This window comes from Coregonus clupeaformis, unplaced genomic scaffold (assembly GCF_020615455.1).
Source record: "Coregonus clupeaformis isolate EN_2021a unplaced genomic scaffold, ASM2061545v1 scaf0115, whole genome shotgun sequence".
Taxonomy (NCBI): Eukaryota; Metazoa; Chordata; class Actinopteri; order Salmoniformes; family Salmonidae; genus Coregonus; species Coregonus clupeaformis.
In genome coordinates, this window is record NW_025533570.1 from 75,014 (window position 1) to 99,611 (window position 24,598).

General features: G+C 43.1%; 3 protein-coding genes across 7 annotated transcripts; 1 reads left to right on the forward strand and 2 right to left on the reverse strand.

The window, feature by feature from the left end:
• Positions 1–2,286: 2,286 nt before the first annotated feature.
• LOC121543306 (magnesium transporter MRS2 homolog, mitochondrial-like) lies at positions 2,287–14,307 on the reverse strand. Its single transcript, XM_041853088.2, has 11 exons — positions 13,641–14,307; positions 13,455–13,519; positions 13,120–13,156; positions 12,824–12,936; positions 12,437–12,613; positions 9,320–9,450; positions 8,734–8,850; positions 8,235–8,387; positions 3,375–3,492; positions 3,053–3,166; positions 2,287–2,829 (listed from the first exon to the last, which is right to left on the reverse strand). The coding sequence occupies exons 1-11, from the start codon at positions 13,828–13,830 to the stop codon at positions 2,761–2,763; spliced, it is 1,284 nt and encodes a 427-aa protein (XP_041709022.2). The 5' UTR covers positions 13,831–14,307; the 3' UTR covers positions 2,287–2,760.
• Positions 10,365–11,901, reverse strand: LOC121543719 (cyclic AMP-responsive element-binding protein 3-like; the record flags this gene model as incomplete). The annotated part of the gene is given in 3 exon segments (XM_041853863.2): positions 10,365–10,722; positions 10,725–11,691; positions 11,693–11,901. Coding segments are annotated over 3 exon segments (1,317 nt in total), but the record flags the coding sequence as incomplete, so codon positions are not given.
• A 284-nt stretch (positions 14,308–14,591) lies between the features above and the next one.
• Positions 14,592–20,826, forward strand: LOC121543305 (cleft lip and palate transmembrane protein 1-like protein). 5 transcript variants are annotated; one of them, XM_041853085.2, is made up of 17 exons: positions 14,597–14,993; positions 15,206–15,297; positions 15,519–15,699; positions 15,828–15,967; positions 16,143–16,221; positions 16,342–16,459; positions 16,568–16,662; positions 16,752–16,836; positions 17,199–17,302; positions 17,544–17,609; positions 17,802–17,852; positions 17,949–18,031; positions 18,134–18,168; positions 18,724–18,779; positions 18,869–18,913; positions 19,174–19,289; positions 19,698–20,826. In XM_041853085.2, the coding sequence occupies exons 1-17, from the start codon at positions 14,736–14,738 to the stop codon at positions 19,774–19,776; spliced, it is 1,683 nt and encodes a 560-aa protein (XP_041709019.2). In that variant the 5' UTR covers positions 14,597–14,735; the 3' UTR covers positions 19,777–20,826. The 5 variants fall into 5 exon arrangements, with proteins under 5 accessions (XP_045069426.1, XP_041709019.2, XP_041709021.2 ...); XM_041853087.2 differs by lacking the exon at positions 15,206–15,297 and having other exon boundaries at positions 14,598–14,993; XM_041853086.2 differs by lacking the exon at positions 15,206–15,297 and having other exon boundaries at positions 14,598–14,993; positions 15,592–15,699.
• The last annotated feature ends 3,772 nt before the right edge of the window (positions 20,827–24,598 follow it).

Consider the following 24,598-nt stretch of genomic DNA (forward strand, 5'->3'; position numbering starts at 1 on the left):
TGAGTCAGGTTAGTAACAACTGGGGTTGAAATTAAAATGTACAGGATGGTAGCTCTTCAGGAGCAGGGTTGGAGAGGAGCCCTGTTTGTACATCAGTGCAGATGAAGAGATGGCGCCACTCAACTGTTTAGAACAGGGGTGTCAAACTCATTCCATGGAGGGCCTAGTGTCTGCTGGTCTTTGGTTTTTCCTTTCAATTAAGTCCTAGACAGGTGAGGGGAGTTCTTTACTAATTAGTGACCTTCATCAATCAAGTACAAGGGAGTATGAAAAATGTATGTACTCACTAACTGTAAGTCGCTCTGGATAAGAGCGTCTGCTAAATGACTAAAATGTAAAATGTCAATGCAACCAGCAGACACTCGGCCCTCCATGGAATGAGTTTGACACGTGGTTTAGATGCACTGTTGTCTATACTTAGATATAAACTTTACTTAAATAAAACATCAATATATGAATACAAATGTAATAATATGACGGGATCAAACAACAAAATAAAGCGTATCATGCAAATAATAATACTTTGATTATACCTTGCTCACGGTGTGGCAAATTAGATCTAATATTTTGTCTGGTTAGTTCAGTTTTGCTTCCCCCTATTGGGGAAAGTTGGTTCGTACATACACTAAAGTTATGTGCCTGAATGACAATGTCATTATCAAAGTCCATGTAATTTAGATTTTTATTAAATAACACATAACAGCTCAAAGGCATTTTTATGATGCATCAAAAAGGTTGATGTTTTTTGAAAACACACAAATGGCACCGAATAACATGACCGCTGTCACATTATCTGTTTAGATCAGGGTTACCCAAACTCGGTCCTGGGGCCCCCACCGGGTGCACGTTTTGGTTTTTGCCCTAGCACTACACAGCTGATTCAAATAATCAAAGCTTGATGATGAGTTGGTTATTTGAATCAGCTGTGTGTAGAGCTAACGCAAAAACCAAAACGTGGACCCAGGTTTGGTTTAGACCAACAAATAAAGGTCCAATCATGTACTATGGAAGGTCAATTGTATAATGTATGCAAAGCTGTAATGAGGAGTAGTAAAGCAGAGAATGAAGGAATCTGCATGATTAGGGCTCTTTCTGGATTCATCTTTCCTCTCATCCTCTCTCCTCGAATTCTCAAAACACATTGGAGAAGGTCTGAGTGGAGGGATCTTGGACCTTCTCCTTCAATACGGTTGAGAAGGAAGCGAGGCGAGAGGATGTGAGGAATTTCAGAAAGACAATTTAAGATACAACCTAGCTAATACTTTCAGCAGGTAATCTGACTGGAGATGTTATTTTTTGATTCTTCTGATGAGTGATGTTGGGCTGATGTTGTTGAGTAAAAGTATTCACCCCCACCGACTGACATTATGGTTCATGTCAATTCTGTGGACATTACAATATTAAGTGCTGTAGTTGATGAGTATACAATAATAAGACAAACATTTCTCGACTTGCACACATCTACATAACACATTATAAACATTCATAAAGCCACTAGTGTAGACCCACAATGCCTGCCAACATCCCACATGACACTATATTTCCAGAATTAGTATTAAATATTTCACATATGGACATATTGGCTATTTTACCCTCCATTCGACTCTTAATGATAAAGGTGTACGGGATCACATTGAGACATCATTAGAAGAGATGTTCCTTCTTTATGCAGGAGTAGGCCTATTGAAAGACAGTTGTGACAAACAGCATGGCAGGGATCATGTTGTGAATGATACAACTAATAAATACATACTACATTACTGTATGTGACTGGCACATACAAACCTGAGTTACAATATATGACCAAAGGTATGTGGACACCTGCTCGTCGAACATCTCATTCCAAAATCATGGGCATTAATATGGAGTTGGTCCGCCCTTTGCTGCTATAACAGCCTCCACTCCTCTGGCGACGAGTTTACACCACTCCAGGCTCGGCCATGGAAACCCATTTCATGAAGCTACCGAACAGTTCTTGTGCTGACGTTGCTTCCAGAGGCAGTTTGGAACTCGGTAGTGAGTTTTGCAATTTTTACGTGCTTCAGCACTCAGTGGTCCAGTTATGTGAGTTTGTGTAGCCTAGCACTTCGTGGTTGAGACGTTGTTGTGGTTGAGCCAGTTGACCGGGTATGCTCCAGCAGGGCAGACATTTGACGAACTGACTTGTTGGTAAGTTGGCATCCTATGACGGTGCCACGTTAAAAGTCACTGAGCTCTTCAGTAAGGCCATTCTACTTCCAATGTTTGTCTGTGGAGATTGCATGGGTGTGTGCTCGATGTTATACACTTGTCAGCAATGGGTGTGGCTGAAGTAGCCGAATCTACTAATTTGAAGAGCTGTCCACATACTTTTGTATATATGGTGTATCTTTGGTTTAAGTTCTTTCAAAGTTTGAGATTGTTCAGTACTCAATACCTTTATTTATTAGCTGTATAGTCAGGGAAAACCTTTTGTGAACAGTAGTATTGTGGGGGATTGGGACCATGTTTTCGGACAGTAGAAATTGGTGCAGTATCCTTGAATACAGCTGGAGGTATACTGTGTGCTAGCTAATAATATATCCATGATAATAAATACATGAACACTGCTTACAACAGTTTTAAAAAGACATTGATAAAAAACATTGATACTGAGATTATGAAGGGGGGAAAAAGCACTCCTCTGCAATTACTTTTTAATGAGAGGAAAATCACACTGTAGTATGAAAACAGTCAAACAGTTCAGATTCCTCAGCAGAGAGGTGGTGCAACAAGGAACTATCATCTTAGTCCACTCTTCACCTCTGCTCCTTTTGAGTTTATTTGGTTTCTCTTCCAAACTGTTGGGATCTAGGGAGGAGAAAGAGGGTTTTTATAACAACACAAGTCATGGAAATCATCAGAACAATCTCAAGACAAAACACTGAGCTAAGCATGATCAAGAAGTCAGCCACATATGCAGTACCCAGGGACTGGTATTGACAATTAGTGAGCTATACACGTTACACACTAGTATGCATCAGATGATACTCATTCCTATCCAAATAAATCATGAAATGAACAATTCAATTACCTGTGGTGGGACGGTAGGCTCCAGGTGTCGACCAAGGAACGAGAGCAGTCTCCTCCAGATTAGTCCACTACCCAGGAACATGAAGCCTGTCACCAGCCAGAACACCTTGGGGTCCTGGGGGAACAAACACGACACCATAGATATAACACTAGATAGAACAGAGTTTTATCTCTATGGACCACACACTGAGCCAGTCATCCTTCACCTCAGGTTCATCTGCCATTCAGCAATATTACATTGCTGCCAGGTTAACAAACTCAATGTTAAATTGTCTCGTGTAATTTAAAAGATTAAAGCTTTATCATCAACGCATATCATTGACCTCCTCAAACGTGGATTCCAAGTTCATCCCGAAGGCGACGCCCATCAGGCCAAATAGGGAGAGTGAGAAGGTCCCCATGGTGAGCTGCAGGTTCAGACGCATCATCACGTTCCGGTGACTGGGTGTGCCATGGCCCATGGGGACAGAGGGAAATGTATGGTGACAAACCAGGCCTGACTAACAGAGCTGTTCAAGCCAATTAACAGGAGAAAAGGAAAACACCATGTTCAGCAGTTGGAAAAATAGGCTAGTTCCCCTGATAGCATTAAATGCAGCTAAGAACAGCAAATGACATCAGGACAAATTAAGTCTACCAAAAGCCAGTTAAATCAGCAATACAGATCATTCTGCCAGCATATTTTGTATGGGCGCAGCATGATGATTACACTATACCAGAGAAGCTTAACTGGCGGCCCCCCTTTTGTAGGCCTGCGGCTCAATTTTTTGGGGGGGAGAGTCTCAACTTACTGTTGAGAGTTACAATATTAGAATACACAAGGTGCAAATTCGATATTTGGTAGTGCAATCAGCAGTTTCTCTTGTTATGTCAGTCACTGACAGTCACTCAATTAGCCCATATCAGCTAACATTTTTTAGATTGGTAAGTTAGTCTAGCGGCCAGCTATCTACACAAAATTCCACTTAGGGCCCCCAAAAGACTAGGGCCGGCTCTGACTGCATGTGTGTGTATGTAGAATTGCAGGAAATTTGCTGTAAAACTGCAATATTTTCTCTATGCTGGATGGCAAAATGTGTAAAATTGCAGGAAATTAACTGTAAAACATATTTTTCCCCCTCTGCTGTCAAGAGGGGGGCCGCTAAAATGTTTTGCTCGCAAGGAGGGAGGGCCCCCAAAAGACTAGGCCCGGCTCTGACTGCATGTGTGGGTATGGAGGTGGGTACGCAGACCCGCGAGTCACTGCAACCCCTCATGATGAATTCAGATTTTTTTGTGGCCCCCACCCCCATCAAAGTTGCCCATTCCCTGCACTATACATAATCTGCGTCCCAAATACCACTCTATTCCAAGGGTTCGCACATAAAAAATGTAATAAATATTACTTACAACAACAGGTTAAACACATTTTGGCCAAGGAATCCGTGAAATACACAACCGGTTAAAAGTTTTAGAACACCTACTCATTCAAAGGTTTTTCTTTATTTTTACTATTTTCCACATTGTAGAATAATAGTGAAGACATCAAAACTATGAAATAACACATATGGAATCATGTTGTAACCAAAAAAAAGTGTTCAACAAATCTAATTATATTTGAAATTCTTCAAATAGCCACCCTTTGCCTTGATGACTGCTTTGCACACTCTTGGCATTCTCTCAACCAGCTTCACCTGGAACGCTTTTCCAACTGTCTTGAAGGAGTTCCCACATACAGTGAAGGAAAAAAGTATTTGATCCCCTGCTGATTTTGTACGTTTGCCCACTGACAAAGAAATGATCAGTCTATAATTTTAATGGTAGATTTATTTGAACAGTGAGAGACAGAATAACAATAAAAAAATCCAGAAAAACGCATGTCAAAAATGTTATAAATTGATTTGCATTTTAATGAGGGAAATAAGTATTTGACCCCCTCTCAATCAGACAGATTTCTGGCTCCCAGGTGTCTTTTATACAGGTAACGAGCTGAGATTAGGAACACACTCTTAAAGGGAGTGCTCCTAATCTCAGTTTGTTACCTGTATAAAAGACACCTGTCCACAGAAGCAATCAATCAATCAGATTCCAAACTCTCCACCATGGCCAAGACCAAAGAGCTCTCCAAGGATGTCAGGGACAAGATTGTAGACCTACACAAGGCTGGAATGGGCTACAAGACCATCGCCAAGCAGCTTGGTGAGAAGGTGACAACAGTTGGTGCGATTATTCGCAAATGGAAGAAACACAAAAGATCTGTCAATCTCCCTCGGCCTGGGGCTCCATGCAAGATCTCACCTCGTGGAGTTGCAATGATCATGAGAACGGTGAGGAATCAGCCCATAACTACACAGGAGGATCTTGTCAATGATCTCAAGGCAGCTGGGACCATAGTCACCAAGAAAACAATTGGTAACACAATATGCCGTGAAGGACTGAAATCCTGCAGCGCCCGCAAGGTCCCCCTGCTCAAGAAAGCACATATACAGGCCCGTCTGAAGTTTGCCAATGAACATCTGAATGATTCAGAGAACTGGGTGGAAGTGTGAGCTCTTTGGCATCAACTCAACTCGCCGTGTTTGGAGGAGGAGGAATGCTGCCTTTGAACCCAAGAACACTATCCCCACCGTCAAACATGGAGGTGGAAACATTATGCTTTGGGGGTGTTTTTCTGCTAAGGGGACGGGACAACTTCACCGCATCAAAGGGACGATGGACGGGGCCATGTACCGTCAAATCTTGGGTGAGAACCTCCTTCCCTCAGCCAGGGCATTGAAAATGGGTCGTGGATGGGTATTCCAGCATGACAATGACCCAAAACACACGGCCAAGTCAACAAAGGAGTGGCTCAAGAAGAACCACATTAAGGTCCTGGAGTGGCCTAGCCAGTCTCCAGACCTTAATCCCATAGAAAATCTGTGGAGGTAGCTGAAGGTTCGAGTTGCCAAACGTCAGCCTCGAAACCTTAATGACTTGGAGAAAATCTGCAAAGAGGAGTGGGACAAAATCCCTCCTGAGATGTGTGCAAACCTGGTGGCCAACTACAAGAAACGTCTGACCTCTGTGATTGCCAACAAGGGTTTTGCCACCAAGTACTAAGTCATGTTTTGCAGAGGGGTCAAATACTTATTTCCCTCATTAAAATGCAAATCAATTTATAACATTTTTGACATGCGTTTTTCTGGATTTTTGTTGTTGTTATTCTGTCTCTCACTGTTCAAATAAATCTACCATTAAAATTATAGACTGATCATGTCTTTGTCAGTGGGCAAACGTACAAAATCAGCAGGGGATCAAATACTTATTTCCCTCACTGTATGCTGAGCACTTGTTGGCTGCTTTTCCTTCACTCTGCGGTCCGACTCATCCCAAACCATCTCATTTTGGTTGAGGTCGGGGGATTGTGGAGGCCAGGTCATCTGATGCAGCACTCCATCACTCTCCTTCTTGGTAAAATAGCACTTCGACAGCCTGGAGGTGTGTTGGGTCATTGTCCTGTTGAAAAACAAATCATAGTCCCACTAAGCCCAAACCAGATGGGATGGTGTATCGCTACAGAATGCTGTGGTAGCCATGCTGGTTAAGTGTGCCTTGAATTCTAAATAAATCACAGACAGTGTCACCAGCAAAGCACCCCCACACCATAACACCTCCTCCTCCATGCTTTACAGTGGGAAATACACATGCAGAGATGATCCGTTCACCCACACCGCGTCTCACAAAGACACGGCGATTGGAACCAAAAATCGCCAATTTGGACTCCAGACCAAAGGACAAATTTCCACCGGTCTAATGTCCATTGCTCATGTTTCTTGGCCCAAGCAAGTCTCTTTTTTATTATTGGTGTCCTTTAGTAGTGGTTTCTTTGCAGCAATTCGACCATGAAGGCCTGATTCACACAGTCCCCTCTGAACAGTTGATGTTGAGATGTGTCTGTTACTTGAACTCTGTGAAGCATTTATTTGGGCTGCAATTTCTGAGGCTGGTAACTAATGAATTTATCCTCTACAGCAGAGGTAACTCTGGGTCTTCCATTCCTGTGGCGGTCCTCATGAGAGCCAGTTTCATCATAGCGCTTTTTTTTGCGACTGCACCTGAAGAAACGTTAAAAGTTATTGACATTTTGACTGACCTTCATGTCTTAAAGTAATGATGGACTGTCGTTTCTCTTTGCTTATTTGAGCTGTTCTTGCCATAATATGGACTTGGTCTTTTACCAAATAGGGCTATCTTCTGTATACCCCCCTACCTTGTCACAACACAACTGATTGGCTCAAACGCATTAAGAAGGAAAGAAATCCCACAAATTAACTTTTAAGAAGGCACACCTGTTAATTCCAGGCGACTACCTCATGAAGCTGGTTGAGAGAATGCCAGAGTGTGCAAAGCTGTCATCAAGGCAAAGGGTGGCTATTTGAAGAATCTCAAATATAAAATATATTTTGATTTGTTTAACACTTTTTTGGTTACTACATGATTCCATGTGTTATTTCATAGTTTTGATGTCTTCACTATTATTCTACAATGTAGAAAATTGTAAAAATAAAGAGTAGGTGTTCTAAAACTTTTGACCGATATTGTAAGTTTAGTGTGTAATACAAGAAAATGTAATATTATTAATCTACAATTTTTGTTCTTAACCCTGAGCAACATGGGCCTGGGAGGCTCACAAGGATATTGGTGTCCACAGTACTCCACCAATTATACATTTGGAGCTCAATACGTCTTGTTTTCCCCAAATGCACTAATTTAAGCTTTAAAACGTCAACGTTTTCTCTCTGCCTCGTGGAAAAACATATACAATTGCAGGACATTAGTGTTAAAGCTGCAACAACAAAAAATCTCTCTGCCCTGTGACAAAATGTGCAGAATTACAGGAAATTAGCTTGAAAACGGCTAAATGTTCTTTCCGATGCCTATAGACGGGCCTTTAAAATGTTCCTTCCCAGGGCCTGAGACGTGGTTCGTCCGGCCATGCGCTGCCGAAGTCAAAGTAAAACTCCTTGTATGCTATTTTTATCTCACTCTAGTTGTTTTCTGATTATGAGGGGTCCCTGATGAATTTGCTATCACAAAAGGGGTCCTCGGCCCTATTCCCTACATAATGGACTACTTTTGAGACATATGGGTCCTGGTCAAAAGTACTGCACTATATAGGGAATAGGGTGCGATTTGGGATGCAGACCGGGTTTAGTCATCAATACCTGTCCAGGTTGATGAAGATAACACTCTCGGAGTCGTCTATCAGGCCCTTGAGCTCCCTGGTCGTGTTGCCCAGCTCCTCAGCCTGCATGAAGTAGTTCTCCAGGAGAAGCTCCATCTCCTCAGCATGATCAATGCCCAGACTGCTCTCCTCACTGCCTCCAGAGACACACACAACAACAAGAGAGACCAATAAAGACTTCATCCAACAACTCTTAAGAAAAAAAAGAAGACTTTATTAATCCATACAAGAGAGAAATGTGTCTTCTGCTGTACCAACCCCTCACATACACACATTAGGTTGTAGAGGCTGGACCAGAGGCCAGCCACAGTGCAGCGCCCAATGAGCAGTTCAGAGGGTTTAGCTAAAGGTTGGCCCCTGACAGCAACCCTCCCGTTGTCAGCTCACTCCCGGCATAATGAAAAACGTGTACAATGAACACAAATAATCTCATTAAGTACCATGTGTCTACAAAATATGCATGTTGCCATTTCACCTACAACACACGTGGATCCGTCCACTTGGTGACACAAAGCTCCTCGATCATCTCCTCTTCGTCTAGGATCTTCAACAGACTGTCCTTGAAGACCTTGATGTCTGTCTCCAGCTCTGACAGGCTGGGCAGAAAACACAGGTAGGGTTGAACAATTCTGGTAACTTTCCCCAAAATTCCCAGAAATCCTGGTTGGAAGACTCCCAAATCGGGATGGAGAAAGTTAATGAGATTGACTACACAGAGCCAAACCAGCCACGCCTTCTAGTACAGGATGTCTAGATCCATACAACAGCCCTGGCCCAATTATGACCATAGGTGTCAATCTTTTCTACACCTACAATACATTTTAGTCATTTAGCAGATGCTCTTATCCAGAGCAACTTACAGGAGCAATTAGGGTTAAGTGCCTTGCTCAATGGAACTCAATGGATTTTTCACCTAGTCGGCTCGGGGATTCGAACCAGCGACCTTTCAGTTACTGGCCCAACGCCCGTAACATAGGATCTGCCTTGATAAGATAAATCAAACGTTACACGCAAAAACGGGAATGCTGGTTATCATGATGTGACTGTCAGTGCTTTTCCACTCACTTCTTGCGGTTCTGAAGAAGTATATGCAGTTTGCTGCGATCTGCAGAGAGTAGTTTAGGATCCACAAGAGACTCTAGAATGTCCAGGATGACAGGGTGAACCTCATTCAGCCGAGCCTGAAGGATGTTTACCTTTACAGAAACAAAGACATATACATGCATAAACAAATACCAGCTGGACATGCCATCACATATTACATCATATACCCCAATCCATTTAGAATTGCCGGTTAACACTTTTTTTGGATAGTCCCAAGTAGATGGTTTGTAGATGTTCAATAACTGTCAACAACATATCAACTAACTATTTTACATTTAAGTCATTTAGCAGACGCTCTTATCCAGAGCGACTTACAAATTGGTGCATTCAACTTAGGGTAGCCAGTGGGACAACCACAACCACCACTGGGTTCACCTCTCCACATGACAGACTTGAAAGGTGTCCAGAGGTTTACAGGGGTAAAAACAGGTATTGAGTGTGAACCACTGGATAAAGGACTGAAACAGCTCCCAAAAAGGTCTAAACTAGTGAAAAATGGTTCAGCCACTGTCTCCTGAAAATGGGGATTAATTACAGAGCACTATTTGTCATATTTAAATTTGTCCCAAAACAAAAAGAAAGCACGAATACCCTTGTTACAAGGGAAATACATTATTTAGTTCTTTACACAAAATCTGCAATGGCCAAATGTCCTGCAATGGCTAAAGCAATGTATAAAGATCAACAGTTTTGATCCAGCATCATGAGAATACATTTTCACTATGGATGCTGACTGTGAAAACTACCAGAGAAGTTAACTATACACTATGAAAGGAACTGGTAATTCGCTAGCAAGGTACATAGCAACACCTACTGGAGATGCGCCACACAGGTGGACAGAATTGACTGTTGTCAGTTTTGTTTTTCAATAGAGAATTCAGGTTTTAAAAAGTCTTCAGCAATCATGAGGTCAACACATTACTACTCACTTTCATAGCGCTTTCCCCCCCTTGATGAGAGGGCGATGATAATGCATAACAATGGAAATCTCAGTAGTCCATTCTAGCACTTGAACAAGGCATTAGAACAAAGTGCTCCAAGAGGAACAGTAGTATCACGAGGAGAAGGAACAGGTAGAGACAGAGGATACTGGAATAACAAAACGTCCCAATACCCTTTTCTCTTCATCCACCAAGTTTCAATGAACACTATCAATAATGACTGAAACCTTTGATTAACCCTCTCCCTCCATTAGTTAGTTCATTCACCACCGGCTCTTCTGTTTACATCTCGTCCGAGCGGTGTTGCTGTATAATGATGGATGTTGGCTTCCTGTCGATCCAGTTCTCCTTGGTCCCTGGAACCTCATAGGCCACAGGCGTTCCCACTGGATCCCTCCTGCAGGCCCCCAGCCCCGGGTTCGGCCCCCTGGCTTCAGCTTGGCCTGTCCAGGATTGGGGAAGTCTGCAGACGAGTTGCTGTTGAACTCACTCTCAGAATCAGACTGCTCCACCTTCTGGTAGTCTGGTGTGTGGTTCTGGCCGCCAGTGAACACGGCCTTGGTGTTCTCTACCTTGGCCACTAGGAGGAAACTGAGAGGGGGAGGCTCAGCGTCATCCACTTCCTCCCCAGGCTCAGAGTAAGCCAGGGGTAGAGGGTCTGGGGTGTCATCAACAGCAACAGAGCGCAGGGTCCTGGAGACAACAGAGGAGGGGGTGTATATCTCCTTCTGTCCAGGGCTGCGGCCAAATGGGTTGACAGAGGGGAAGATGATCAGGCAGAAAGACAGCAGGAACACCATGACACAGGTGCTGGTGGTGGTTGTCTTCATGGTAGACATCTTCATCATGGACTGTAGTTTCCTCAGCTGCTCTATCAGAGACATGTTTTGTTTCTGCAGCAGTTGGACCTTCTTCTGCAGATCCTGGTTGTGAGCAGTGCAGATGGAAACCCTGTTCTCCAGGCCGTCCACGTACACCTTATTCTTCTTCCTACTCTCCTGGGCTGACTGCTTGTTTCGGATCTTCCTCCTCACCCTCTTCAGTGTCCTCTCCTCAGTCTTAGTAAGAGGCATGCAAGACGGTATGGTTGCTCCTTCTTTAGCAAGAAGTCTCTTTTCCTCATCAGTCAGGACGATCTCCTTGAACTGGAACAGATCCGCTTTGTTGTCCTGTGTAGCGTCCTCTATGGAGAGAGTGCAGGGTAGTTCTTCACTGGAATAATCCTGTTCCATTTCCATCCCCTCACTGTCCAGGTCATCCAGATCAATAAAGACATCCATGTCAGGCTTCTCTGCCCTCATGCTCTGGAGAGCATCCATGTCCTCTCCCTGGAACAGAGAGTAGCTGTGGTCTGTCTGCACGTTCAGGGCCTCAGTGTTCTCAGCCTGGAGCAATCAGGGGATTGTTGGAGTACCCTGGGCTGGGCGCAGGGTCACTGTCACTCCCCTGGGAGCTGGGGCAGGCCAGGAAGTTCTGGCCGACCATGCCGCCAGTGCTGCTGTCGTCAGAGATGTCGCTATCGTTGCCCAGTGGAGAGTGGGAGAGACAGGAGGTGGCCATGTTGTTTTCTCCCTCAAGCAAGCTGGACAGGAAGTCCTCCGTCTATCCACTAACCCTTATCCTGAGGTACTGACCTGTTGCACCCTGTACAACCACTGATCATTATTTGACTCTGCTGTTAATCTATGAACGTTTGAACATCTTGAAGAACAATCTGGCCTTAATGGCCATGTACTCTTATAATCTCCACCCGTCACAGCCAGAAGAGGACTGGACACCCCTCAGAGCCTGGTTCCTCTCTAGGTTTCTTCCTAGGTTCCTGCCTTTCTAGGGAGTTTTTCCTAGCCACCGTGCCTCTACATCTGCATTGCTTGCTGTTTGGGGTTTTAGGCTAGGTCACTGTACATGTACTTTGTGGCATCTGCTGATGTAAAAAGGGCTTTATAAATAAATGTGATTGATCCGAACGCTAAACTCAACCCTTACCCTGACCCTAGCAAGCAGTTGCTTATCAACAGATAGTTTGTTGATAGTATAACCATGTGTAGATCATCTACATGGAACAATCCAAATAAAGTGTGAACAATTGTTGTGATAAATGAATAGTAAATGAGTGATTGAGTAGCGTGTGTCTTACCCTATGCTGCAGAATAGCTTCAAGGGCTCTGAACTCAAATGGCAGTGAATGAGTGGCCATAGCTCCATGATCCCCGTTCAACTGTGGAGCCAACTCCAGGACCAGCCATCTCTCCAATGCCAGACCTCGGAAATCCAACACCAACAGGCTATTGGGGGTCACTACTGCCTTCAAGGCCTGAAGACACAAGAACAGATAGACTCGGTTCAGGTGCAAAAACAAGTTAAGGTCGGTCACCTGTCTTTTCTAGTGTGTAATTTTTTCATTCTCTAAAAGTTAGAGGATAATTTGAGGCTAGCTGTCACGAAAGGTGACAAATGCAACAGTTTGGCTAACAGTACCTTCAGCATAACGATGTAACACGAAACAAAAACAGTACGTAGCTACCTCCATGCGAATGATGATGTTGTTGTTCCTAGCGTTGATGCTGGTGAGGTGTTGGAACCTGAGGTCTCTGGCCTGCAGACTCAGCTCTTGATACAGCTCCAGCTTTTTCTTCTCTGAGATATGAATCAGATCAGGGGTCAGAGGTCAGACTCAAAACGTATAGGAAGGACAAATAACTTGTCAGTAACAAAGTACAATAAACAATTGCATTTGATGTAGTGCTTGTGAGAACAGAAAACTAAAGAAAAACAAATAATGGGCAAACTAATGAGGCCAATAGATGTTCCATTACTTACCAAACGAGGTTACATTCCCATCTTTGTCAAATTTCATCTATGACAAAAAAGCACAGTTGTAGCTACAGCCAGTATCTTGCTGTATAGCTTCTAGGTACATTCCACACGCTCCCTCAGGTGAACAATATAGACAGTCACAATTGAAATGACACATTGGTTTACTTTTCTTGCATTTTGCAGAAGCAACCTTTTTGTAGAATGTTGGCATTGTCAATGTTGATAAACATTTGAACAAAAGTGATCATATCCCATATACTGCCGACAGACAAAACATTTTGGAGAGAATAACAATTTCAAATTGGATATGATTGACACAACCAAAACTTCCCACTTACCACAACAAAAGCAGGAGCCACACTGGAGAGGGACGCCTCAGTTACTCTATGGCGAATGAAATATGCTGCCAATTAAACAAAATAATAATCCATTAGCCAACAACAACATGTGTGTTGCAGCTAGGTCTAGCCACCTAGGGCTCCTTCAATCACAGACCATAACAGTAAAAATATAACAGTACCTACCAGACGGACATGATTGCAACAGTGTTGCTTTCCCTCTAGTCACCGGCAGATGCTTGGAGAGTTGGCACTTTAAAGGTGATCTGGAACAACTCACTGTTCTGCAGGTCAAACAGCAGGTGGGGACCCTGAATTTAATTTCCAGAGATCTCCGAAGACCACCCATCGCGAACGACTTGAAACAAGCTTCCATTGCTTTGTTCACCACCACAACATTTTAGCAAAGTGTCCTTAGTTATTTAGCTACTTAGCTAGTCCAGCCAGCTGATCAGTTGCATCCGGAACTGAATAACTAACATAGGCTAGGTAACGTTAGTTAGTGAATTGATCACCTGGCTACGTAGTACTGGACAAAGCCAGTGGTTTGTTCTGCAAAATCATGCAACCGTTGCGAGCACATTTATTTAACTAACGTTACCTAGTTAGCACGCAAACAAGGCGCTAGCTAGCAAGTTAGCTAACTGCTAACAAACTTTTATGCTGCTAACAGGAGACTAGTTCGTGCTTCCCGAACGAACTTCTCAACCTGCCGTACAGTCGCAAAAAGAGCCAGGTGTGAGTAAAATAGCAAATAATAGTAGGCTTACAGCTGGTATAGCTGAATCCAAGAAACGTTATTCCTCCTTCAGACAGGGGTATCTAGCTCTGTGCAACTACAACCAGCAGGCATCGCGGTGTTTTGGCGTTACAGTAACACGTGCATGACCCTGAACTAGAGGTTGAATCCATTTCAACCAATGAAGTTCTTCAAAGAAAGAAAATCCTACTTGAGATTTCCGTTAATGTTCACAGTCAAAGAAACAAAACATTTTCCAATTCATCCACGAAATTTCATTTCCCTATGATGAAGAGATAAATTAAATTGAGGGGCTGTGTTTTCACATTGTATTTCACATGACGTAGAACGAGGAGGCGGTATCATGGCGTCTTCAGCGTCAAGACCACTGAACAATCTGCGTCTTCCAGAGCTGCCTGGGTTGCTGGAAGGTGCATTTGCGGCATGATGCGCCTGATTTGAGAAATTGTATATTTTCTGATGATATCATTGACCATTGGTGACGCACTTTTATGGAACTATACCGTTCGCTTTAGCTGTCAATGTCCACTATTCGTTTTTGTCGTTTTTTAATTATTTTTACATTTCATACCAGTATGTTCCCTTCGTGCTATTCAAAGCCGACGATTTCAAAGGACCTATTCAAAAGGACTTCTCTGACAAAGATATTACTAGGAGTGTTCGTCGTGTATATGTCACACACCTGCTGGGTGATCTATGGCTTCGTATACACCAAGCCTTGTGAGAGAGGTAAAGGAGACTGCATTTCTTCCTACCTTGCAGAAAGACCCCGTCTCCAGGTAATTAGTGGCCTTGGTCTTACACATACTGCAGTGAAACCCTAGATGTAGGGTAGGTTTTTAGTACAATTAATCATCTTTAGCTATTGTATTTGGTCAGAGAATTCATGCATCACAATTTGATTAGTGACCATGGTGCACAAGAAGTGTCTTTCATGGCCCATAAAGATCAATTGAATTGAATCTATGAGAAGTCTCATTTATTTTAACAGCTCAGCATTTTCTCCAGTTTGAGGCCTGATGACAGTGAACTCAACCTCATCATCCAGATAGATGACTTTGACATACATTCTAATTTTGAAAGGTAGGCCGAAGTCCCATTTAAATCTGCAGTCATGTGGCATAGAAATAGCATGTCACTTTTAGTCACGTTCCCTATAAAGATAAGGTTATGGTTGTAGCCCAAATGGCACCCTTTTCCCTATGGTCCCTGGTCAAAAGTAGTGCACTATATAGACAATATGGTGTCATTTGGGACAGAAGCCGATATCTCTCACCTGTCACCATTGCTTTTCTTGATTCAAGGGTGGTGAATGTATCCCTGCCACTGGCAACACGTAACAACGGGACTCTGCACACATTGGTTTATGTACACAAGTTTGGAGTGTCTCCCTTGCAGGATAACCGGCAGGTCCATCATGTTGCCCAGCTCAGCACCTACATGCTTTCCAAAGGAAATCTCAGCTCTGCTAAAAAGGTCCTCAAAGTAAGACAACAAAACAATTCCTCTGTCTATGTTTCAGTCTGGACTGGGAAAAGATCAGCTTTAACTGCTCTGTTTGGTTGACCCATTTGATTCTCTTTCATGGCTTGTCCTGTTCTTGCGTTTCTCAGAAACATGCTGTCACTGCTCCTCGAGTTGTAGACAGACCCATCTCTCACTGGAGGTCCCGTCTAACCCTAAACATGATGTCAGAGGACTTCACCTTCAACAGAGGGACCTTGCCAAGTGATGTCCGGCGCTACATGAGAGTGTAAGTCTCTCATATAAAATGTTTGTATTGTGTGAGTGTGTTTATTTGGGGAGTGGGTGTGCACTATTAGACCTAAACTTATAGCACAGCATCACTCACATTATGCAGAGCTAGCTACAGAGATGGTGAGAAATATTGATGTTTTGTATCTCAGATATTTTGTCTTGTGTTTTAGATTTCAGGATGAGAACAGGATGGTATATCTCCCATTTTTACACATTGATGAACTCAGCGTCAGGGTAAAGGATATGATGGTGAGATGTTACTCTTCTTGTAAAATATATTACAGTTATAAATACTAATTTCAAGAACATTAAAACATACCTCAAAAAGAGGACTTGGAGGATACTTGTTTTTACAATGTGTGTTTGTAGGAGATTAACGGCTCCACAACCAAACTACCTCTTACAATATCCTACGAAGGCCTATCGCTGAGGCAATTCCGTTTCTGGATCCACATGCAGGATGTAATGTTTTCACTGAAACATTTTGGTTAGTTTATTACTTTAGTCCTGAACTTTAACCTTCCTTTTAAACTACTGAGATACTGTACGTTTGTCAACTTCTTGTAAAATAACTTTTTTGCTTCATTTATTACAGGGTTCACTGAGGTGAATATAGATGAAATCAAAGGTGTTCTTGTGGACAACAACTTGTACCTGTTAGCATTGACTACCCTGGTGACTGCATTCCATGTAAGTGATTTTCTATTAGAATACATTAATTCTATCACAAAGATCATGTCATCCATCTACACTTTTAATTTATTTGTCTAATTTTTCAGTTCATATTTGAATTCCTGGCCTTTAAAAATGACATAAGCTTTTGGAGGAAGAAGAAAAACATGGTGGGCATGTCTCGAAAAGCAGGTAAGAGTGAGGGAGGGGTAAAATACATCTTTATAATAATGCATTTCATGTTCTTATTTATGCATCTAAGTTTTCATGCCAATTTCCTAACTGAGTTAGGGAAGATGAGGTGTAAGGCTTGAAATGCGTTCCAAATGGCACCCTATTCCCTTTATAGTGCACTGCATAGGAAATAGGGTACCATTTGGGACAGATCTTTGGTCTTTGTGGGGATTTGGGTATCATTACCATACAGATAGTTATTCAAGCAGGGCCTCTGGATAATCCCACCATCCGCCCACGAACACTAATCTACTGATCTACTCCCATCTACCTCAGAACTAACCCAGCTCTATCTGTTTCTCTATGCTGTTCTGTTCCAGTGCTGTGGAGATGCTTTAGCACCATAGTGATTTTCCTGAAAATGCTGGAGGAACGAAGCAGTTTGCTAGTTCTCATTCCTGTTGGAATAGGAATCATAATTGAGGTATCTGCCACGAATCAGCAGTTTGGAAAGGATTTAGAATATCAATAAAAATAATCAATGCTTTTTGCCAACCATAGCCGGGGATGGCAGAAGGTTCAGTGTTGCCTGCCTGCTGTTCTTAATGTATAGTAGTAGTTTATATTGTACATGGCAGAACTTTATAAGACAACCCACTGGTTAGTGAGGTTTGAGACATGAATGTCTTACCAGAGCTCATGAATTCCTTCTTCTCCCCCTATAGGTATGGAAGGTCAAAAAGGTTTCTAAAATACAGCTACAGTGGAGAACCTCTAGGTCTATAGTTCATGTAAGTATTTAAAAATGTATATAAATGGTTTATTCATAATGGTTTATTCACGTTGCATTCATGGAGGGCCAATGAGTGTATGTTGGTTTTAATTAAGAATCTGTTATAGAAAAAATATATAGAAATAAATTGATCTGTGTAAAAAACAGTTGTGTAAACTCTGAATTATTCCTTGAAACTGGTTGTCTTCAGGTTGGTAAATTTGATGAATCAGAGAGAAAGACTACACAACATGACACACAGGTAAGTGCAGAATTAGTTGTATGTTTGGTTCCTCTTAACACTAATACAATAAATCAAGCAGACAAGTATTTTCTAATGCAGCACTCCCTTTTCTAGGCAATGAAATGCCTGTCTTATTTAGTGTACCCTCTGTCTATTAGTGGATCCATATTCTCTCTGGTATACCTGAGGTATAAAAGGTAAGACAATTCTGGAATTTAATTGTATTTAAAATATAAATAAATAGGTTTGATGAGGACATTGATCATCAACGTATCTAATATTCACATGTATTTTGACAGCTACTATTCATGGTTAATCAACAGCCTTGTCAGTGGTAAGTTTACACAAACTCTATCAAGCCTCCTTGGGGGTTATGTTTTGAATATAATATCAATTTATTACACATTATATTTTATATAGATCTTTAACACTAGCCTGGTCAAGCAGACTGAACGCTGCACTCACTATTTGTTTCACTGTGAAGTGAAACAGAATGTGAGCTATCGAGATATCAGGCTGGTTTCACAAGGCTACTTTTTCACAGCCAATGTTTTTTATTAGCAGCTACAGATGTAGGATCTTAATTTGATCACTTTTGTTGCTGAGAATTTTCCTACACCGCGCAAAATGCAGATAAGCTTAATGATTTACATAAATTCACTGAAAACCCTCACTAACACACGGTTATATTAACATTATTGCACTTTTCATGTAGTCTACCTTTGGCCAGCTAATAGCCTAACCACCGATCAAGCAACATGGACTAAATGTTCAAATCCTGTTGCTGCAGGATTATTTTGCTGTGACAATATAGGTCAAATTAAGATCCTACATTTGTATTAGTGTGTAATATCAATATTTCCAACTGAAACTGGGCTTCCTCCTGCAGGGATTTATGCTTTTGGATTCCTTTCTATGGCTCCTCAGCTGTTCATTAACTTCAAGGTTTGTCCTACTTGAAATTTAGAGCATAATGGGCCCTGAGTAAAATGTTATATTTTGACACAATTCTTCAAATTTTCTTTCTTCTTCAGTTGAAGTCCGTGGGCCATTTGCAATGGAACGTATTGATGTATAAAGTGAGTAGCAACAGTAAATGTTTTATGGTATATATTGTTTTATAGCTGATTAACAGCTGCTTACCTAAAGTCAATCTAGTGTCATCAAGTTGTCGGTTCTTCTTCACATTGACACTGTGGATGCATCTGAAATGGCCCTCTATTCCATAGTGCACCCTGTGGACCATGGTCAAAAGTAGTGCACTATGTAGGGAATAGGATGTCGTTGGGGGTTCATTCAGAGTTAGAATAAAACACTCATGTGCCTTTCTTCTCTTCAGGCAGTCAATACATTCGTCAACGATGCCTTCGCCTGTGTCTTCAGCACACACCCATCCCACCAGCTGGGCTGCTTCAGGGATGAGATTCTGTTTCTTGTCTACCTTTACCAGAGGAGGTGGGTGGGACATGGTGGCGGCAGGTAGCCTGGAGGTTAAGAGCGTTGGTCCAGTAACCGAAAGGTCACTGGTTTGAATCTCCGAGCCGACTAGGTGAAACATCTGTCGATGTGCCCTTGAGCAAGGCACTTAACCCTAATTGCTCATGTAAGTTGCTCTGGATAAGATCGTCTGCTAAATGACTACAATTTTTTTTTATTTAGTCCGGATAGTCATGATTAGCTGTTCAGGAGTCTTATGGCTTGGGGGTAGAAGCTGTTAAGAAGCCTTTTGGACCTAGACTTGGCGCTCAGGTACCGCTTGCCGTGCGGTAGCAGAGAGAACAGTCTATGACTAGGGTGGCTGGAGTCTTTGACAATATGTGATCTCATTCATTTACTTATCTATCTGCCCCCCACCCCCTCTAGGCTTTACTCAACAAACAAGACCAGATGTCGTGAGTATGGATCATGCCACCACAACCACAGGAAACTCAAAGCCCAATGATGACTGAGGTTAACACCAGAAAACAGAGTTGAATGAAGGAAACATACCTGCACATGGTGGGGTTGTAAACAGCATGGGAGAATCTCTGAGGGTGCAGCGGGTTTATTATAAGCCTTTAGGAAAGTTTATCATTAGTTTTGTAAGTAGAGAATACAGCTTATTTTCTGTCAACCCTGTGTTGTTCATCATTAACCACTGATATTTCCATGTGTTATGACTGACTGTATGTAGCCTACTGAAGCATGAACCTTGGTTTATTTTTAGTGATACATATTAATACTGCATTGTTGGGTTTGGAGCTTGCAAGAAAGGCATTTCACTGTACTTGTGGACATGACATTAAAACTTGAAACAGGAAGCTACCCCTCGGCTTGCCTGCACTGCTCCATAATACCAGTATGTAGCCTACTGAAGCATAAAGCTACCCTTCGCCCTGCCTGCACTGCTCCATAATACCAGATATAACCAGTATGTAGCCTACTGAAACAGGAAGCTACCCCTCGCCCTGCCTGCACTGCTCCATATTGTCCACAAGGAGGCGGTGTTGTCAGCTCCTTGCTGTACGGTTTTCTGCTTGTTCTTTCAGTCTGCTACTTTCTGTTTGAGAATAGTACATGGACAGATGGGTACTAAAAGGGGGAAATAGAAACATGTACAAAATATGGAGTAACATGAAGTACAGTGAACTCCTGATAAATTCAATGGCTTTGGACTGTAATATGTGAGAGCTAACTGGAACATGCACATATCCTGTATGTATCCATGATGTATTTGAAATGGGACTATTGAGCTACAATGCACTAATGGAGTTTTTGAACTTCTACAATGCGCACTTATCAGGAATCAACTGTACTTTTAAATAATGAAGATACTGTAAGGTCTTTAAAAAATGTAGGAAGGCTAGCGTGATGTTTTTGAATCACATTTGTCTACTAGGGTTTAGGAAATGCCTTTCCTCTTTGATTAAATTATTACAATTAAATGATTTACCTGTATCTCTGCTGCATTGTCATGACTGAACATTAAAAGCCAGCTTGTTAACCAGCATGACCCTTGGCTGGAATCTGAAGTAACTTAAGATACCAGGATGGACTTCTGTTTCCAACTAAATGAAACCTTACGACAATATTTAATAATATTAATACATGTCTTCTATAGCGCTTTTCTGAAACGCAAAGGTGATTATATTTTATTCTAGCAACAAGTTAAATTACTAGTCCTTACAGAGACAAACTTATAATTTGTTTGTATCTTGAGTTCAGTTGGCTTCAGTTGGAGTGGAGTTTGTCTGATTGGTGTGATTCACAGTTCTTCATTTGAAATTTGTGTGTATGCTCAATTTCTACTGATAATAAAACAAGTAGCCCCACTGTTTCACAATGACACAGAGTAGGCTGTGAATCATCTGTTATCATGACTGCTGTATATTCCACCTCAGTACAACAAACTGTACGAGGCTATAAACAAGCAGGAAACCTTGCAACCGGAGGCTGCTTTTCTTGTTGCCGGTGACTTCAATTCTGAGTCACTAAGATACGTGATGCCCAACTTCTACCAACACGTCTCCTTCGCCACTAGGGGCGATAAAGTCCTAGACCACTGTTACTCAACCCACAAGCAAGCATACAGGGCCCTCCCTCGTCACCCCTTCAGCAAATCAGGTCACGACTCTATATTCCTGCTTCCAAACAGAAGCTCAAACAGGAAGTACCTATGATACGCTCCGTAGCTAAATGGTCCACCGAAGCAGAGGCTATGCTGCAGGACTGCTCTGCTAGCACTGACTGGAATATGTTCAGGGACTCCACCGATAGCATCTCTGAGCTAACCACCTTCATCAGAAAATGCATCACCGACATTGTCCCCACAGTGAAGGTTCGCTGCTTTCCCAATGAAAAGCCCTGGACTAACACAGAGGTACCCGCTAAGCTAAACGACAGAGTTACCACTCACAGGGCTATCACAGTTAACCCTGAGGCTACACCTGAGGACAGGAACAAGTACAAGAAGTCCCACTACGACCTCCGCATAGCCATGGTACAGGCAAAAAGACAATATATGAACAAGGTGGCATCCTATTACATAGGCCTCGACGCTCAACGCATGTGGCAGTGCCTACAGTCCATTGCTGATTACAAAGGAAGACCTAGCCATGATCTGCTCAACGAGCCGTGCATGAGGACCCCTGCCGTCCCAGAGGACTTGGTGATCTCGCTCTGAGGCCGACTCTAGTACGTTTTTCTTCGCAAGGCTGCGTGGCTGGACGGTATTCTAGGGCGTGTTCTCACAGCATGCGCAGATCAGCAGCCAGGCATCTTCACGGTCATTTTTAACCTCTCCTTGTCCCAGTATGTAATCTGCACGTCTTAAGCTGACCAACATCATTCCTGTTCCCAAGAACTCTAAGGCTACATGCCACAATGACTACCGACCCGTAGCATTCACATCTGTAATCATGAAGTGCTTTGAAAGGCTGGTCATGGCACACATCAACTCAATCATCCCAAACACCCTAGACCCACTCCAATTTGGATACCGCCACAACAGATTTACAGACGATGCAATCTCAATTGCACTCCACACTGCCCTCTCCCACCTGGACAAGAGGAATACCTATGTGAGAATGCTGTTCATCAACTACAGCTCAGCGTTCAACACCATAGTGCCATCCAAGTTTGTTACCAAGCTCGGGACCCTGGGACTGAACAACTTCCTCTACAACTGGATCCTGGACTTTCTGACGACCGACCCCAAGTGGTGAGAGTAGAAAACAACACCTATGCCACGCTGACCCTCAACACGGGGGCCCCTCAGGGGTGTGTGATTAGCCCCCTCCTGTACAGTCGGCTGGAGATCACTCTGTCATGCTGATTGAGTTAGAATAACAGACTGGAAGCTTTAAAAGGAGGGTGGTGCTTGAAATCATTGTTCTTCCTCTGTTAACCATGGTTACCTGCAAGGAAACACATGCCGTCATCATTGCTATGCACAAAAAGGGCTTCACAGGCAAGGATATTGCTGCTAGTAAGATTGCACCTAAATCAACCATTTATCGGATTATCAAGAACTTCAAGGAGAGAGGTTCAATTGTTGTGAAGAAGGTGTCAGGGCGCCCAAGAAAGTCCAGCAAGCGCCAGGACCGTCTCCTAAAGTTGATTCAGCTGCGGGATCAGGGCACCACCTGTGCAGAGCTTGCTCAGGAATAGCAGCAGGCAGGTGTGAGTGCATCTGCACGCACAGTGAGGCGAAGACTTTTGGAGGATGGCCTGGTGTCAAGAAGGGCAGCAAAGAAGCCACTTCTCTCCAGGAAAAACATCAGGGACAGACTGATATTCTACAAAAGGTACAGGGATTGGATTGCTGAGGACTGGGGTAAAGTCATTTTCTCTGATGAATCCCCTTTCTGATTGTTTGGGGCATCCGGAAAACACCTTGTCCGGAGAAGACAAGGTGAGCGCTACCATCAGTCCTGTGTCAAGCCAACAGTAAAGCATCCTGAGACCATTCATGTGTGGGGTTGCTTCTCAGCCAAGGGAGTGGGCTCACTCACATTTTTGCCTAAGAACACAGCCATGAATAAAGAATGGCACCAACACATCCTCTGAGAGCAACTTCTCCCAACCGTCCAAGAACAGTTTGGTGACGACCAATGCCTTTTCCAGCATGATGGAGCACCTTTTGCCATAAGGCAAAAATAATAACTAAGTGGCTCGGGGAACAAAACATCGAAATTCTGGGTCCATGGCCAGGAAACTCCCCAGACATTAATCCCATTGAGAACTTGTGGTCGATCCTCAAGAGGTGGGTGGACAAACAAAAACCCACAAACTCCAAGCATTGATTATGCAAGAATGGGCTGCCATCAGTCAGGATGTGGCCCAGAAGACCCATGGGGCGGCGCACAATTGGCCCAGCGTCGTCCAGGGTAGGGGAGGGAATGGCCGGCAGGGATGTTGGTAGAGCACGGCGTTTGCAACGCTAGGGTTGTGGGTTCGATTCCCACGGGGGGCCAGTATGATAATGCACTCATAATGTATGCACTCACTAACTGTAAGTCGCTCTGGATAAGAGCGTCTGCTAAATGACTAAAATGTAATGTAAAATGTAAGTTAATTGGCAGCATGCCAGGGTGGATTGCAGAGGTTTTGAAAAAGAAGGGTCAACACTGCATATGTTGACTCTTTGCATAAACTTAATGTAATTGTCAATAAAAGCCTTTGACACTAATGCTTGTAATTACACTACATCTGACAAAAATATCTCATAACACTGAAGCAGTGAACTTTGTGAAGACCAATACAATCATTCTCAAAACTTTTGACCACGACTGTACTCCCTGTTTACCCACGACTGTGTGGCCACGACTCCAATTCCATCTTCAAGTTTGATGACACAACGGTGGTAGGCCTGATCACCAACGGCGATGAGACAGCCTACAGGAAGGTCAGAGAACTGGCAGTGTGGTGCCAGGACAACAACCTCTCCCTCAACATCAGTAAGACCAAGGAGCTGATTGTGGACTACAGGAAACAGAGGGGGGTGCACACCCCCATCCACAGGGACGCAGCCGAGAGGGTCAAGAGCTTCAAGTTCCTCTGTGTCCACATCACTGAATACTTAACATGGTCCTCTCACACTAGAACAGCCTTGAAGAAGGCATGGCAGCGCCTCTTTAAATCGTTTGGGGTATGGCCTCGTCTCCAAGGAATGCTCCTCTGAGCCAGATGCTGATGACAGGTTGCTCTATGAAGGGCAGCTGGTATCGAACTTTCATAAACTACATTGCCCTCGACCGGAAGGCCCTACAAAGGGTGCTGCTGAC

Bases quoted from the DNA above. Each gene is read 5' to 3' on its own strand.
- LOC121543306 (XM_041853088.2), bottom strand. From the start codon at position 13,830: ATGGAAGCTTGTTTCAAGTCGTTCGCGATGGGTGGTCTTCGGAGATCT. The intron at 13,520-13,640 runs GTAGGTACTGTT...TTTAATTGGCAG, and splicing joins GTTGCAATCATGTCCGTCTG to CATATTTCATTCGCCATAGA. The intron at 12,614-12,823 runs GTAGCTACGTAC...TTGTGTCTTCAG, and splicing joins ACATCATCATTCGCATGGAG to GCCTTGAAGGCAGTAGTGAC.
- LOC121543305 (XM_041853085.2), top strand. From the start codon at position 14,736: ATGTCCACTATTCGTTTTTGTCGTTTTTTAATTATTTTTACATTTCAT. The intron at 15,700-15,827 runs GTAAGACAACAA...TGCGTTTCTCAG, and splicing joins CTGCTAAAAAGGTCCTCAAA to AAACATGCTGTCACTGCTCC. The intron at 18,032-18,133 runs GTAAGACAATTC...GTATTTTGACAG, and splicing joins GTATACCTGAGGTATAAAAG to CTACTATTCATGGTTAATCA.